At 38.0% G+C, this 16758-nt stretch overlaps 1 protein-coding gene and 1 pseudogene across 1 annotated transcript in view; one reads left to right on the forward strand and one right to left on the reverse strand.

Moving 5' to 3' along the window:
• The first annotated feature begins 782 nt into the window (after window positions 1-782).
• MAEL (maelstrom spermatogenic transposon silencer) overlaps window positions 783-16758 on the forward strand; it is a 38771-nt gene continuing 22795 nt past the window's right edge. The window contains exons 1-6 of the mRNA XM_042976770.1: window positions 783-1074; window positions 1328-1420; window positions 3015-3114; window positions 4056-4211; window positions 5836-5877; window positions 16291-16415. Coding sequence (XP_042832704.1) covers window positions 943-1074; window positions 1328-1420; window positions 3015-3114; window positions 4056-4211; window positions 5836-5877; window positions 16291-16415 — 648 coding nt within the window. The 5' untranslated portion in view covers window positions 783-942. The remainder of the gene's footprint in view (window positions 1075-1327; window positions 1421-3014; window positions 3115-4055; window positions 4212-5835; window positions 5878-16290; window positions 16416-16758) is intronic.
• Window positions 15081-15547, reverse strand: LOC122235981 (annotated as a pseudogene).

Genomic DNA, 16758 nt, shown 5'->3' on the forward strand with positions numbered 1-16758 from the left:
CATGTATACACATGCTTAATAAACTGAACTCATAAGGGGATTTCTTTGTGAAGCATATATAACACTGAAACCAAAGCCTTCTGTATACCAGCAGTATACAGCAGTTACCAGCAGTAACCAATTAAAAGATGCAAGTTTCCATAGCAGCTACAAATATATTCCTGACCTTTCTGAGGAAACCTATAAAATTTTATTCAAGGACGTTATTTATGTTTTTTTTTTTCCAGGGACATTATTTTAAATCTCAGCTTTTTATTGTCGGTTTTCTTCCTCACATATTGCAAACTGCTTTGTAAAACCCCATGTTCTTTGCAACCATAACGAGTGTAATTTAAGAACGGGGCGGGGGGACGAAAAGGCAACAACACCCCCCGCCCCGCGCGCCCCATATTGGTTGATGCACTTGTTCCGTCACCTTCCTTCTCAAACTCCCCCCATTAGATTGTAAACTTCTTGGGGGAAAAGATCTTGTTTGTCGCGCTCCTGTCTCTTTCCCCCACCCAACACCTTTCACAGTGCTTGACACAGAGCTGGCCTTTTACAGTCGTAAAACATGAAAGAACCTGAACAACTCTCCAGGCCTGCTTTTCTCGACCTACTTTAACACATACTACGCAACAATGTACAGGAATTGCGCCGAGCCTTCCACATGACAGCACACGCACCCACGCCTCATCCCAGCCAATCAGAATGCTTTGCACCTGTGACCGAGCTCCGCCCCCCACCCTCCACCCCACCCCCACTGCTCCACGAGGCGGCCTCGGACTGCTTTTCTCCCGGCAAGGCCAATGCGGCTGCGCACCGCGCCCTGATTGGTTGAGCGCCGCAGGCCTTCGCGCGCAGGCGCCCGCCTCGGTTACTAAGGGCGGGAGCCCGGCGAGGGCGCCGGCGGCGGCTTGTGCTGTCTCAGGCCCGGGTCGTCGAATCTTGGCCTCGCTCGCCATGCCAAACCGCAGGACCAGCCGTAATGCTTACTATTTCTTTGTGCAGGAGAAGATCCCCGAACTACGGCGGCGAGGCCTGCCCGTGGCTCGCGTAGCTGATGCCATCCCCTACTGCTCTGCTGACTGGGCGGTAAGTAAGGCTGGGGGGGGGGGGGGCAATGGGGGGCAGAGGGGGTAGAGCAGGCAGTTGGGCAGGTGAGAGGGCGAGGCGGGAAGGATAGAGGCCTCGAAGAGACCAGTGACCCCTTGGCCCCTGCTGGAGGGGAAGGAAGTCCGGCCCTAAGGCAAACCGACGCGGAAACTTCCTGGAAAGTCTAGGCTTCCGCGTCTGGGGCCTAGGGCACTCGGTCCTCATTGCCGCTTCTCTCCTTTCTGTCCCCAAGCTCCTGAGGGAGGAAGAAAAGGAGAAGTATGCAGAAATGGCTCGGGAGTGGAGAGCAGCCCAGGGAAAGGACTCTGGGCCTTCGGAGAAGCAGGTAAAGTTAGAGAAGAGCAGTTACCTGCTTGGCACATAGGCGTGTTCAGTAAATGCTGGAGGAGTGAATGGGTGAAGGGTAGGCTGGTGGGTGATTTGGGTTAATGCAAAGAAGGATTTTTTTTTTTTCTTTTTCCTGGTGTCAGAATGCCTGTTAAAAAGCCAACGGGCTCCCTGGGCACCTGGCTGGCTTGGTTGGTGGAACATGCGACTCTTGATCTCAGGGTTGTGAGTTCAGCCCCACATTGGGCAGGGAGCCTACTGGAAAAAATTTAAAGAGCCAACAGGTTCCCTAGCTAGGGCAAACCACACGTTGTTATTTGGTGGTGTGAAATCACCAAACAGGGAAATCCCTATTCGGAAACCTGCAACCAATAAAGCATGATCAGCAGTGGGGGAGTTGGGTTTTAGGATTTGTACTAGATGATCTTTAAGGGTTCCTTTCAACCCCTTTATGATTAAAGACTCCCTTTTTGAATGTTGAAAAGTAGCTTGGACCATTGTGTCTTTTTAAATGACACTTGGAACCAGACCAGTTGTTGTGTTTGAAATTTGGAAATAACAAAACTTGCACATGCTGTTGAAGGTTAATGTGCCTTATAGTAAGAATTGAATAAAGTTTATTTAGGTAAAGTTATGACTAGTAAAATGATAAAGTACTAAAAAATTTTCTTGTTGATTTGTATCAGGAAAATGCAGGGTTGGGGTGCCTGGGTAGCTCAGTTGGTTAAGTGGCTGACTTTGGCTCAGGTCATGATCTCAGGGTTTGTGAGTTCAAGCTCCTCATTAGCTCTCTGCTGTCAGCTAGGATCCTCTGTCCCTCCACCGTGTGCATGCTCTCTCAAAAATAAATAAACATGGAAAAAAAAAATTCAGGGTAGTTGTGGACTTCTCTCCTCCCTCTGTGTTCTTTCCATTCTTACATAGTAAAATTCCATTCTTTTTTTAAACTGTCAACATCGGATTGAAGTTCAAGAGAGCTTTGCTTGCTTTAGGTTTGAGAGATTTTTTATTTTGTAGATGTATATTTGAGTAGAAGCTCTAATCAGTTGCATTGGTACTTAGTTATACTTGTGGGCTTTGATTTTTTTTTTTTTTTTGCTATAATTTCTTATAAGAAATTTCCTCTCCTAATGTAAGCCATGTTGTGTACATACCTCATTGAGACTTGGAGTCAGCATGATTGGGTTTTTATTTTTACCAAAAATCGTGTTAAAGTACTTTGTCGAACAATGTTCTTTTGGCCACTGGGCTGGCATATATTCTGTGATTCAGTGGGATTGATTTAGGTTATCAGTAGTGGGCATTAAAAAATTTTTTTTGGATTATCAGTAGTGGGCACATGGTTTTCAGGAATAGTTGAATGGTTGTTTACTCATCTTTTGATTCAGAATATTTACAGATTTTGCCCTTGTCTCCCTTTGGGTTGTTGGTGTCACTGACAGATATGTGTTTATTTACTCATTGGGGTTCATTGGCCTAGAGAGGTTACTGAAGTAATCTATGAGCTGTTTTTGTTATTTTGCTAACTTTAAGTATATGTATAAAGTGACCAGTAAGAGTTTAAGAATGTGATGAATTCTCTTCCTCTTTAGAAACCTTTTTCCACCCCACTGAGGAGGCCAGGCATGCTTGTACCAAAGCAGAATGTTTCACCCCCGGATATGTCAAGTTTGTCTCTAAAAAGTGATCAAGGTATAATAATCCTAAAATGTTTTGCTTAGATAAATGTGGGTGCTCAAATTGATCAAATGATCAGTAAATATATGTTCTGTTCATTTGGGTCCTGCATTTCAAAATAACTGACTACAAGTGTTCAAATTATAGTGGTGCTAAAGTTGTAAAAGATGAGCTAATTTGCGTTTGTTGAAATAACACTGGAGAGGTTTTGTTTTATACAAAAATCTGGTCTCTTGGTTAATAACCACTTCATGTGTTACTAAATATACTTCTTAGATTTAAGTGTTTATAACTAGACCCTTAAAATACATTTAAATTACAAAGAAAAGGTTGAATTATTGAGTTGGCCTGGAAAAGAATGTAGCTAATAAGAGCCCTTGTTATTCCTTCTGGCTGTTTTTATTGTGTTATGAATTTGTTGAAGATTAATAAACTTTTAACAGTCTTAATTGTGGCCAATCCTGGTGTATAAAACCCTTCTCGCAATCTCCTATTTCTTTCTTCCTTTAGAGAATTTATTGGTGTTCTTATGTAAATTGGTAAAAAGTAAAGAGTGAACTAAATTGTCCATAGTTTATATCATGCAGTTTTTCTACACTGATTCTACTTGGCTTTATTTCCCAAACCTCTTGAATTTGTTGAATATGGGTCACAGCTTTTCTTAAGTCATTCCTGAAATTCAAGGCATATGTCTAACTAAATTATGTAGAGCTGGCTGCAAATTTGAATAATTTTGTTGCTTCATGCAGAGTGGTTACCACTGTAATCCTTGATAAGTATAATTATAAAAATTTTGGTTCGTTTATCTGGTACAGATAATTAGTTTTCTCATTTCCAGCTCATTTAGGATTATAGGAACACAAGGAAAACGGTTCTAAAACTTTCTTTTGTAGAGGGGTAAACTCTCATCTATTTGTGCTGTCTTACTGCTTTTTTTTTTCTTTCTATTTTTTTAGCTCTCCTTGGAGGCATTTTTTATTTTTTGAACATTTTTAGCCATGGTGAACTACCTCCTCATTGTGAACAGCGCTTCCTCCCTTGTGAAATAGGCTGTGTTAAATATTCTCTCCAAGAAGGTATTATGGCAGATTTCCACAGTTTTATAAATCCTGGTAAGTAGAGTGGGTAGATGCTAGATCTTAAAAAGTATGCATTTTATCTTGAGTTTATTTAACAATATTTGTTTTCTTAAAGGCTGATGCACAGTTGAGTTCCTAAAATGTAACAAGACTTCATCATAATTGGTTGAAAAATCATTAAGAATTAGGTGTTTACACGGGGCTTTTTAGTTGAAGCTTTTAACCTCAAGAAAGCATTAGAGTTGGGTGGATGGTATACCTGAAAATGTGTATGTAGCCTGGCGTTTGCTTGCCTATGGCCTTACGTCTTGGAATTTTCTAAAAGCTTTTTATGCCTTTGCTCTTATTTTTTTAACCCATCCTTTATCTTGGCGATCACTAGTTTTTAACTTGATGTTGCTTTGTAACCTTCAGCAAAGTTATTAACCTTTCTGAACTTACTAGCTTATCAGTAAAGTGGGAATAATTCCTATTGTTGGCTGCTCTAAGGAATACAAGAGAAGGTATGGAAATAGCCTAGTACTTAATAGCTTCTCAGATGTTCTCAATACTTTTTTTTTTTCTGGATATTCCACTCAAGCAAAAGAGGTAGTAATGAAGACAGGATTCAATTCAGTTACCAAGAGGATAGATAAAGGACCAGTAATACTTTTTAAGGCAAGGAGGGGAACTATGTAGGGAGAAGAGTAAAGGGAAAGAGGTTGAGGAGAGAACTTCATCTTTAGTTTTGTCAGTTGCTTTAAAATTCATTAGTACAGGGGCGCCTGGGTGGCTCAGTCGGTTAAGCGTCCGACTTCGGCTCAGGTCATGATCTCGTGGTCCGTGAGTTCGAGCCCCGCGTCGGGCTCTGTGCTGACCGCTCAGAGCCTGGAGCCTGTTTCGGATTCTGTGTCTCCCTCTCTCTGTGGCCCTCCCCCGTTCATGCTCTGTCTCTCTCTGTCTCAAAAATAAATAAACGTTAAAAAAAATTAAAAAAAATAAAAATAAAAAATAAAATTCATTAGTACAGGCCAGCACTTTTCCTTGTGTTTAGATGACAGAAAAACTAAAAACTAATTATCCTACTCACACCTGTGAGAGTTGTTGCTTAGAATAACTTAAATAACTATTTTTCTTCATACGGTTACAAAAAATTAAAAAGATAGAATTTGGAGACTTTTTTTTTTTTTTTTTTTAAAACATACATGAATACCTATATCAAGGGCCTTCTGGACCCCTCGTTAAGGCTTCTTTAGCCCAAGTTTTCTTTACCTAGTGTTTTTTTCTGTAACTTTTTATGTACATATAAAGTTTATTTTGAGAGACAGCCCGTGGGGGGTGAGGAGAGAGGGAGAGAGAGAATCCCAAGCAGGGCTCCATCCCATGACATTGTGACCTAAGCTGAAACCAAGGGCCAGACACTTAACCGACTGAGCAGCCCAAGTGCCCCCTACTAGTAACTTCCTTTTTAAAACAGCTTAGACAATATACCAAAATTCTTTAATACTCCTCATTCCTCTGGGTCAAACAAAACAAATCTCTATGAAAATTTAATCGTTTGTGTTTTCACATAGCAGTAACAGTTACCTACCTATGTTATTTATGACTTGATCATCCTATGAAATATTGCTATAGCAAAACCAGAGAACTTCTCTCAACAAAATATTTTGTATTCTAGGTGAAATTCCACGAGGATTTCGGTTTCATTGTCAGGCTGCAAGTAAGTATAAATGAATGGGGTAGAATATAGGCATTGAATGTGTATGTACCTGATTAAGACTTACTGCTTTAAATGAACACGTAAAACATAATTTGGAGGAAGAATAATCTTACTGTTGGAGACTCTTCATAGAATTGATAGATGGTGCCTGTGATCCTTAAAAACCTGAAAATGAAATAGATTTGTGGGACACCAAAGGATATGACTGTATACCTAAGCTCTGAACTAAACTCTTTTAGAAACTGGGTTTTAGCAAGTTCCCTCTGTGATTAGAATGAAAATCGTGATAATAATTTAATTTTTTATTTATATTCAAAATTATCATTGTTTTAAGTTTTTTTTTTTTACTTAAAAATGCTAAGTTTTTCAAATATGCATGATAAGCAGCTATTATGTAACATTTATAATGCTGTTCTTCATAAATGAAGAGAACATTTTAGAGTCACTTTTAATTACATCCTTTGAGTTTTTTCCAGTCTTCGTGAAAAATATGTATTAGTCCTTTTTTTGTTTTGCCTGGGATCAGGGCCATAGGCTGTGGAACAAGGTAAGGGCAAATTTTTTTAGTTGATTCCTTTATGTAGCTTTGAATGAAAAAAAACGTATAAAGCAGAAGAATTCTGTTGTAGTTTTTGAAGTGTGAACCTAGCTAATCTCCCCACGTATTACGTCATCTGAGGTTATTCAACTAAGTAGGTGGTAGTAAAACAAAAATAGAAACTTAGCTGGTGAATTAACTTCACTTTTTTACTTAAGCTGTTTCTGGTTTGTTCATCTGTTGAGTGCATTGGAATCCCTGCAATTTGCCAGACATTCATTTGTGAGAGTGCCACTGGCTTACTGTTTATTATTCTGGTTCTGATAAGTACTTGATTTAAAAAAAAAAGTTTTTAAGGCTTATTTTTACAACATTTTCAAGTCAACCCGATTAACAGAAAGTGTGGTTCTTAAAAACCTATTAAAGACTCTAGAAGGGTCTTCTTAATATGTTATTTTAAACTAATTAAAATTGAACACCGTTCATTCAGGAAACTTAGATCTTTTGGAGCTCGTCAATTTAGACATGTCTTAAATTGCCAATTTGATAACGCTGGGAAATGTGCCAGTTAAATAAAATAAATGATTCTATTAGAGTGATGGCTGTGTCGACATAATAACTAAAAGTGCTTATGCTAGTGTAATCAACCTGATGCTTAGGAAAAGATCATGTTTCAAAGGGGAACATGCTGAAGCAAATTTACATGTGGATGCAGTGTAAGTAGTAGCTAAGGAATGTACACGTAGATCTTTCAAATGCTCCTGTGCTATCTGGCCTTTTATGAAATATGTGTAAGTGAATCGAGGGAATACTTCATGGATGGGTGTTATGGTTTAGCACATTAGAATCAAAGAATTTCAAGAGATTTCGGTACGGAATCCATTAATTTCCCCACCCCCACTGCCTTGCTTTTCTCTGAAAAGGTGCTTCAGATTCTGCATGAGAGTGTGGGAGTAGGAGGTCTTGGACCTTCTCTCTCTCCCCCCCACTTTAACCAGAGGAGCTCTGCTTCTGTCCATTTTACTGGTTAATTTTCTTGAGAGAAGTTCTGCTTTAAAAAAAAGCAAAGCTTTGAAAACTGCTTTTGGCTTCCCGTACAAAAGGTCTATCAGCTTTTAAAATTAGTCTTCATACACAAAGAGTATAACATTGACTTAAAGTATAAAGAACGTTAATGAACAGCTGTGCATTCACCAGTCAGCTGAAGAAACAATAGCAGTGCCCTATCATTGAAGGTCCCTGTAGCTCTCCTTGATTGCATCCCCCTCCCTTTTTATGAGAGAGACACTATTTGGAATTTTGTGCTAATCATTTTTTCTGAATAGTTTTATTGTGAATACATATGTATTTAAATGGTGTATTTAGGGGCACCTAGGTGGCTCATTTGGTTAAGCGTCCAACTTCAGCTCAGGTCATGATCTCACAGTTCCTGAGTTCAAGCCCTGCATCGGGTTCTCTGCTGTCAGCATGAAGCCCACTTTGGATCCTCTGTTCCTCGCTCTCTGTCCCTCCCCTGCTTGCTCGCTCTCGCTCTCGCTCTCTCTCTCTCTCTCTCTCTTAAAAATAAATAAACATTAAAAAAAATTAAAAGGTGTATTTAATTTTGTTTTTTTTGAACTTGTATGTAATTAACATTGTGTGCTTGTTTCCATACCTGTATTTGTTTTTTTAACTCAGCATTACCTTTCCCCAAATTTGTATTGGAGTGTCTTATATTGGTTTGGGGAATTTTATTATGTATCTGCTTACTGACTTAATTACAGGTACCTATTTTCAGTGTATGCATTGTATTTATTTATTTTTTTTACTGTCATTGTGGCGTCTTTCAATGAACAGAAGTTATTTTTAATTTAGTAAATGTATCCTCCTTTCCCTTAGGGTTTTGAGGGTTCTTAATGTCTTACTTAAGAATCTTCTTCTACCTGCAGGCAATAAAGATAGCTTTTATTAAGTTTTGTTTTTCATATCCCAAGTTCTTATTCCACCTGGCACTGACTTGTGTAATGGTGTGAAATAGAGGTTCTGTTTCTTTTTTTTTTTCCTGTGTAGATAATTAGTTGTCTCAGCATCATTTATTATTACTGGTTTTTTGTTTTTTTTTTTTTTAATGTTTGTTTATTTTGAGAGAGTGCATTCAGGCGAGCAGGAGAGAGAGAATCCCAAGCAGCCTCCATGCTCAGTGAAGAGCAGGACTCAGGGCTTGAACTCCAGATCCATGAGATCATGACCTGAGCTGAAATCAAGAGTCAGACGCTCAACCGACTGAGCCACTGAGCCATGGTGCCCCTCAGCGTCATTTATTAAATAATCCGCTTGTTCCTCAGTATGTAGTGCCACATTTCTGCAGATGCATGGGTCTTTGTGATATATTTATTTTGTTCTGTTGGTCTACTTGTGTTTTTTGTTTTTTTTTTTTTTTTTGGTGTTCATACCATTGAATACAGTATTTTGATAATATTTACTTAGACAAGTTCCTTGACTTTGTTTTGGAACATCACAGCTATTCTTGACCCTTTGCTTTTCCATACAATTCAGAGTATCATGCTTCACAAAAAGCTTTGTTGAAATTTAGATTGGAATCACCTTTAAATCTTTAGATCATTTTGGACAAAACTGACAACTTCATGATACTCTGTGAACATGGGGCTACATTTTAATTTTGGATCTGTGATGCCTTATAATCCTCATAATTTTCTTCACAGTGATCTTACTATCTCATTAAATTTATAGCTTATACGTCCGACTTCAGCCAGGTCACGATCTCACGGTCCGTGAGTTTGAGCCCCACGTCAGGCTCTGGGCTGATGGCTCAGAGCCTGGAGCCTGTTTCCGATTCTGTGTCTCCCTCTCTCTCTGTCCCTCCCCCGTTCATGCTCTGTCTCTCTCTGTCCCAAAAATCAATAAACGTTGAAAAAAAATTTATTTTATTTTATTTTTTTTTTAATTTATAGCTTATAAATTTTATGATTTATAATGTTTCTTGAAATTATATTTTTATTTACTCTTATGTTTTAGTTTTATCCAACCATTGCTGAACTATAATTCTTGAGTTTGGTCAATTTTTTAGATCTGTGAAATGATGTTTTTCCTAATCTATATATTTTTTATTAAAAATTAAAAATTTTTAAATGTTTATTTTTTGAGAGAAACAGAGATAGAATGTGAGTGGGTTAGGGGCAGAGAGAGAGGGAGACGCTGAATCCGAAGCAGGCTCCAGGCTCTGAGCTGTCAGCACAGACCCTGACGCGGGGCTCAAACCCACGAGCCATGAGATCATGACCTAAGCTGAAGTTGGTCACTCAACTGACGGAGCCACCCAGGCGCCCCTATTTTTTTATTTAAAATTTTAAAAGTGTGTGTAACTGTGCTGGTTAGGAACTCTAGTTTTTAATGTTTCATCGGTGAGTATGTTGTTGGCTGTAGTTTTTTCTTCTCTTATTTTTCGTATGCACTTTTTTTTTTAATGCAAGTTAACATAGTGTAGTATTGGTTTCAGAAGTAGAATTTAGTGATTTATCACTTACATATAACACCCAGAGCTCATCCCATTAAATGCCCTCCTCCTTAATGCCCGTCACCCATCCCCTACCCACCTCCCTTCCAGCAACCCTCAGTTTGTTCTCTGTATTTAAGAGTCTCTTACGGTTTGCTTCCCTCTCTGTTTTCATCTTATTTTTCCTTCCCTTCCCCTACGGTCATCTGTCGTATTTCTTAAATTCCACACAGGAGTGAAATCATACGAGATCTGTCTTTTCTCTGACTTACTTCGCTTAGTGTGATACACTTGTAGTTCTATCTATGCTGTTGTAAATTGCAAGATTTCATTCTTTTTGATTGCTGAATAATATTCCCTTGTACCACATTTTCTTTATCCATTCATCAGTCGATGGACATTTTGGCTTTCTCCATAATTTGGCTGTTGTTGGTAGTGCTGCTATAAACATTGTGGTGCATGTGCCCCTTTAATCAGTATTTTTATATCCTTTGGATAAATACCTATTCGTGCAATTGTTGGGTTGTAGGGTAGTTCTATTTTTAATTTTTTGAGGAACCTCCATACTGTTTTCCAAAGTGGCTGCACCAGTTTGCATTCCCACCAACAGTGCAAGAGGATTCCCCTTTCTCTGCACCCTCGCCAACATCTGTTGTTTGCTGAGTTGTTAATTTTAACCATTCTAACAGGTGTGAGGTGGTATCTCGTAGTTTTGATTTGTATTTCCTTGATGATGAGTGATGTTGAGCATCTTTTCATGTGTCCGCCTTCTGGATGTCTTCTTTAGAAAAGTGTATTCATGTCTGCTACCCATTGCTTCACTGGATTACTTGTTTTTTGGGTGTTGAGTTTAAGTTTTTTATAGATTTTGTATACTGACCCTTTATCTGATACATCGTTTGCAAATATCCGTTCCCATTCTGTCCGTTGCCTTTTAGTTTTGTTGATTTTATTTCCTTCACTTGCAGAAGCACAGAGGTCCCAATAGTTCATTTTTACTTTTTGTTTCCCTTGCCACTGGAGACCGTGTAAAGAAGTTGCTGCGGTCAAGGTCAAATAGGTTCCTGCCTGTGTTCTCCTGTAGGATTTTGATTATTTCCTGTCTCACATTTTGGTCTTTTGGCCATTTTGAATTTATTTTCATGTGTGGTTTAAGAAAATGGTCCAGTTTCATTCTTCTGCATGCCTCTGTCCAGTTTTTCCAACACCATTTGCTTGAAGAGACTGTCTTCATTGGATATTTTTTCCTGCTTTGTCGAAGATTAGTTGGCCATACATTTGTGGGTCCGTTTCTGAGTTCTCTGTTCTGTTCCATTGATGATCTATGTGTCTGTTTTTGTGTCAGTACTATACTGTCTTGTTGATTACAGCTTTGTACTATAGCTTGAAGTCCAGAATTGTGATGCCTCCAGCTTTGGTTTTCTATTTTAACATTACTCTGGCTGACATTATTTTGGGGTCTTTTCTGATTCCATATATTAGTGCATTAGTATATACTCCTGATCAGGGTAAAGATGTTCCCTTCTACTCCCAGTTTGGTTAGAGATATCAGTTGCACATTTTAATGAATAGTTTTTCTGTATCTCAGGTGATTTGTGTCTTTTTGTTCATCTGGTAATTTGCTAATGCTAAACCAACCTTACATTCCAGCAATAAACCCATTATAGTGACTGTATAGCTCTTAAATTGATGAATTTGGTTTGCTAATATTTTGTTTTAGGATTTGTACGTTCATGTTAAAGACTTTGATTAATCTTACCTAATTTTGTTCTCAAGGTTATTTTGCCATCCTAAAATGGGTTAGAGAATGTGTCTTCAGTTTAATTTACCTTTGGTTCTCTTTTATGGTTCTGCTAAAATAATCTATTTTTTACTTCTCTGAACATTTAAAGCCTTATGTCTGAAAAACATAGGGATCTTTTTGTTGGGGGGGGGGGGTCTGTTGGTTATCTTGATGTCAAGATACCTGTTCTCTTCATATGTCTTATTTTTTTCTCCCCCACCCCCATCTGATTATTTTTGAGGGCTGAACAGTACATAGAAAAACTTGTTATTCTTCTCTGAAGAAAATTTGTGACTGCTTCTGGCAGAAAGATGCTGTCAGTAGCCATCTCAGAGTACCTTAATCCAATTTCAGGGATTGAAATAATGTAAAATTGGGTTCATATCTATTAAGAGTCTATTTCTGATTGATCTCTAAAAAGGGGGGGAAGGTAGACAGATTACCACCAAAGGATCATCTGTAAAATTTGCAATTGACTTGAGTATAAACAGTGGAAGCAAGAAGGCAATTGAATATTCTTTTAATTATAATTTTTAATATACACAAGTAATACTAGAGTAATACTTTTTAATGTCTTATTTACCTATTTGAGAGAAAGGGAGGGAGTATGAGAGGGGAAGGGGGAGAGAGAGAGGGAGAGAGAATACCAAGCAGGCTCCATGTTGTCAGTACAAAGCCCAACGCGGGGCTCAAACCCACAGACCGTGAGATCATGACCTGAGCTGAATACAAGAGATGGATGATTAACTGACTGAGCCACCCAGGTGGTCCTACAGTAATATTTTTTTTTTTTAAAGGTTTTATTTTTAAGTAATCTCCACACCCAGCATGAGGCTCTAATCCACAACTCAAAGACCAAGAGTCACATGCTCCACCAACTGAGCCAGCCAGGCGCCCCCGGAGTAATAGTTTTAATTCTTATATATCTAGGTCTTTTGAAACTGCTCAGTTTATCAGACTCTAAATCTCCTCTTCCAGAATTCACAAATGCCCCAAATTACCAATGAACCCAAATGCCAGAATCCACTTTCTAGGATTCCTTCTTCTCCAAGATTTTGGACCCCTGGTTCCTTACTGTAGTTTTCTCTCTGCAGTGCTCTCAAGCAGGTGTTTCATTCATAGAGTTCTAGTCTGTTGCTATCAGAAATTGAACTCTTCCTGTGTGTCCTTTTTTATAACTTTATGATAAAATTCATAATTTGATCATAAGCGTGAATATTTATCATCTGTACTGAATAATTTCAGTAGCTGGAATACTTTGGATCTCATTCTATCAAATTTGGTTTGTTTCTCATTCTTCTTTCATCCTGTACTGGGTTATTCATATATAATGTTTGAAAAAGTGATTTTTTTTTTGAGTTTGACAAATTTAGTGGTATTTTAGTAAAGACATTCATCTCCGTCGTTTCTCTCCCCTATTGACCTTAGGTTAATAATTCATTTGAGTCCAGACAATATGTAGGAAAAGATGTTATTTTAACATAAACAACAAAATGGACAAAAGTGGAAAGTTTGCTTACATTAAAGCAAGTTAAATTCATGTATTATGATATAATTAAATCATGTAAGAACTGATAGTTCTATATATATTTCCATTGTTTTACTTGGGGTTTACTTTCAACTTAAAAGCAAAATGCAAATGAACAAAGCGTTAGGAATACAGGCTGCTTCTCTGGAGTTAATCCCTGTTTAAAAGAGCTCAGCGAGTGGTTGCTACCAATAAAGTAGTCTGAAGCTGCTTCCAAATTAAACATTGCAGGAGTTTTCAAGGAAATCATTTTACTGTATGTTTCTTTTATCTGTGATTATGCTTTTAAAGATGTGCTTAACTGTCACATTAAAAAAATTAAAGTTTTTTAGAAAGCCTATAGTACATAGATCTAACAATGTGGTCGGAGATTCCATAGAATATGTTTAAAGATGTATTTATTTTTATCTTCAGTATCTAAAATGTACATGATTAATGTGTATAATACTTTAAAAAATATATAATTCAAATAGCCGTATTATTTTACTAACATAAGATTTCTTGTATTAAGTTCAAATCAAATTCCATTTTCATAAATTAATAAATTAAGCTTTAACAAAGGTATGGAAAGTGCATTTTTCTCATTTTCATCTTCATACAGTGTGGGTTTTTTGGTGTTACTACCTATTAAAAAACAAAAACACCCACATATCTAAGTATTATACCTACATTTAAGTTTTTGGTGGTAGTTTGTATTTTAAAAGAAACTACTTCTTCATGAGTTGCCTCAAGATCTGGTGGAAATGCTTACAGGAACTAGCTAAGAACAAAAACTAAGAAGCACATTCACAATACTGATTTTACTTTGGTAGCAGATGGTCTTTGAAGACTAACGAAGGTAGACAGGACCCATTAAGGTGAAATGTACTATTTCAAATACTTAACAATTTACATAAAATGAAAACAAAGTATTTTTTAAAGAGGTAGGCATCTGTACTAGCTGATAGCAATGCAATACCTAGTTTATGAGGATCAAAAACAAATGCCCTTTAGGAAAAAAAAACAAACCATGTTTTATCTAATGTACTTCCAGTCAATAGTCCAGTAACATTTTCTTCCCAATACAGGCTGTTCCTGGGAGACAGTTTACGTTAATAAGGGAGTCAAGAGTAATTGTTTGCAGTTTAAATAGATAATAACTTTTTGCATCCCTCTTGATAGTGTCTTAAAAAATATGCAATTCTAGGGGCACCTGGGTGGCTCAGTCGGTTGGGTGTCTGACTTTGGTTCAGGTCATGATTTCATGGCTCGTGGGTTCAAGCCCCGCATCACGCTCTGTGCTGACAGCTTGGAGCCTGGAGCCAGCTTCGGATTCTGTGTCTCCCCTCTCTCTCTGCCCCTCTCCTATTCATGCTCTGTCTCTCAAAAATAAATAGACATTAAAAAAAAAAATGCAGTTCTTAGATACCATTTCTGATTTTTCTATTATCTGTAAGCTAATCACATGAAACTATAAAATTAGTAAATGTCTTGAAATCTGTATATAAAACATAAATTGCCTCTAATTTCAAATTCATTTATATATCACTCAATCTTAAAAAAAAAGTCTCCAAAGATAATCTTATACCGTTCTTTAAAAAAGGAAACTGTTGCGGGGTGCCTGGGTGACTCAGTCGGTTGAACGTCCGACTTGGGCTCAGGTCATGATCCCGCAGTTAGTGAGTTCGAGCCCCGCATCGGGCTCTGTGCTGACAGCTCGGAGCCTGGAGCCTGCTTCCGATTCTGTGTCTCTCTTTGCCCCTTCCCCACTCATGCTCTGTCTCTCAAAGATGAATAAACGTTAAAAAAAATTTAGAAAAAAAAGGAAACTGTTCCTTTTAACTTTACACCCACCCAACACCCCAATTTCAAAACACATCATTTAATTATCTTGGTCATGGACATTTCCAAGATGAGATTTTCTATTTCATTCCCATAGGTTCTGGTCATCAGAAAAATCATGCTTTCCTTTATTGAAGGAATTTGGTCCTAACGATGTTGGTGTATCCCTTCCAGTATTCTTCATCCTCATCTTTGTTTCTGGAAGCATTTCCTCTGTTCACTATCTTCATCTTCATTAAAACCTGCTACTGAAAGGGTTTTTGGAGCAAGAGTTCCTCTAGGCTTACTTGATCCAAGTTTGATGGATATGGCTGAGGCTTTCTTTGTCACTACCTGTGGTGCTTCCAAATTTGTGGATCTTTACAGGCTTTGTTGAGAGGTTTGCAGCTTCTTGTTCAGCTGATTACTTCTTAGTGTTGCAACTGGAACTTCCCCTTTCATTACTCTGACAGCTCCAGCTGGCTGTGGCTTCTTGGGCTTCTCCTTTCCTGCCTTCCTGGCCACCATTTTTCCCACTATGCTGAAAAAATGATTTTAAAGTAATTTGAGGTTTATAATGATGTTCCCTTCCTCCAGAAAAGATTTATGTTTGCTTTTACTAGACACCTGGAGGCCTAGCAAACCAGGCCTCCAAAGCTGTCACAAGCACATTTCTCAGCCATTCAACTTCCTCCTCTTCTGGAATTGGTAAATAACTGTAGGGGGAAAAAACTGCCCCAAAAGCTAGGCTCTCTGGAGAGCCTTTTTGAATTTCTATATTCTCTTGCATCTGGGTTTATTAATTCCTCGCTACTGTGTGCTCTTGATATTTTCAAGTATTTTAAATTTTTGTGGAAGTTTGGTCTGAATTGGTCCACTTTTTATTGCAAGTGGAAATCTTGGTTGTATAACCTTTAAAAAAGCAATCATTGCTATTAAGTTCTCCAGCCTTACGTGAAAAGCAGAGGGGAATAGTGAAAACATACAGGCTTAGTCACTTAAACCTGGTTTTGAGTCCTTACTCCATTGATCACCAACTCTTAACTTACTATACTAACTTCTGTGATTCTTGGTTGTCTCTTCTCTAATAGGTGTATATCCCCTTTCTCATAAGAATATCGGATAAAGTACCTAATCATAACTAGGCTTGGTACAAGTGCTTAAACATGAGTTACTCACTGTCCTCTTCCTATACCCTCCTTCCTTACCCACTTTGTCATATTTGTCTTGGTCAAATTTTGAACTCCCTACTTCCTTTTTGTTTCCTTCAGGTGATTCTAGTCACAAGATTCCTATTTCAAACTTTGAATCTGGGCATGACCAAGCAACTGTGTTACAAAACCTTTATAGGTTTATTCACCCAAACCCAGGAAGCTGGCCACCTATCTACTGCAAGGTAATTTCAGTGTAAGAATTTTTTTTTAAGGTTATCCACTTAAGGTACCAAAAGATCCACAAAAGGTACCCAAAGAAATTCTTTTAGATTAGGAGTTGAAGAACTGGGTTTTAATCTTACTAGTGTAGTGTAATCATGAACAGATGACCTTTTTCTGCATGTTGGTTTCTTCATGCGCCTACCCTGGGTCTCCCTTGCTTTTCACAAAGTCTGTTAACATTGCTTTATAAATGTAACTTTATTAATAGCAGTAGTCTTTTAAAATATATGTTGCTCTTTTTTATGGTTCTCATTTAGTTGTCATAAACTCTTTAGTCTTTCCCTTCATGCCACTCCTATCTCC

The sequence above is a fragment of the Panthera tigris genome, chromosome F3, assembly GCF_018350195.1.
Source record: "Panthera tigris isolate Pti1 chromosome F3, P.tigris_Pti1_mat1.1, whole genome shotgun sequence".
Taxonomy (NCBI): Eukaryota; Metazoa; Chordata; class Mammalia; order Carnivora; family Felidae; genus Panthera; species Panthera tigris.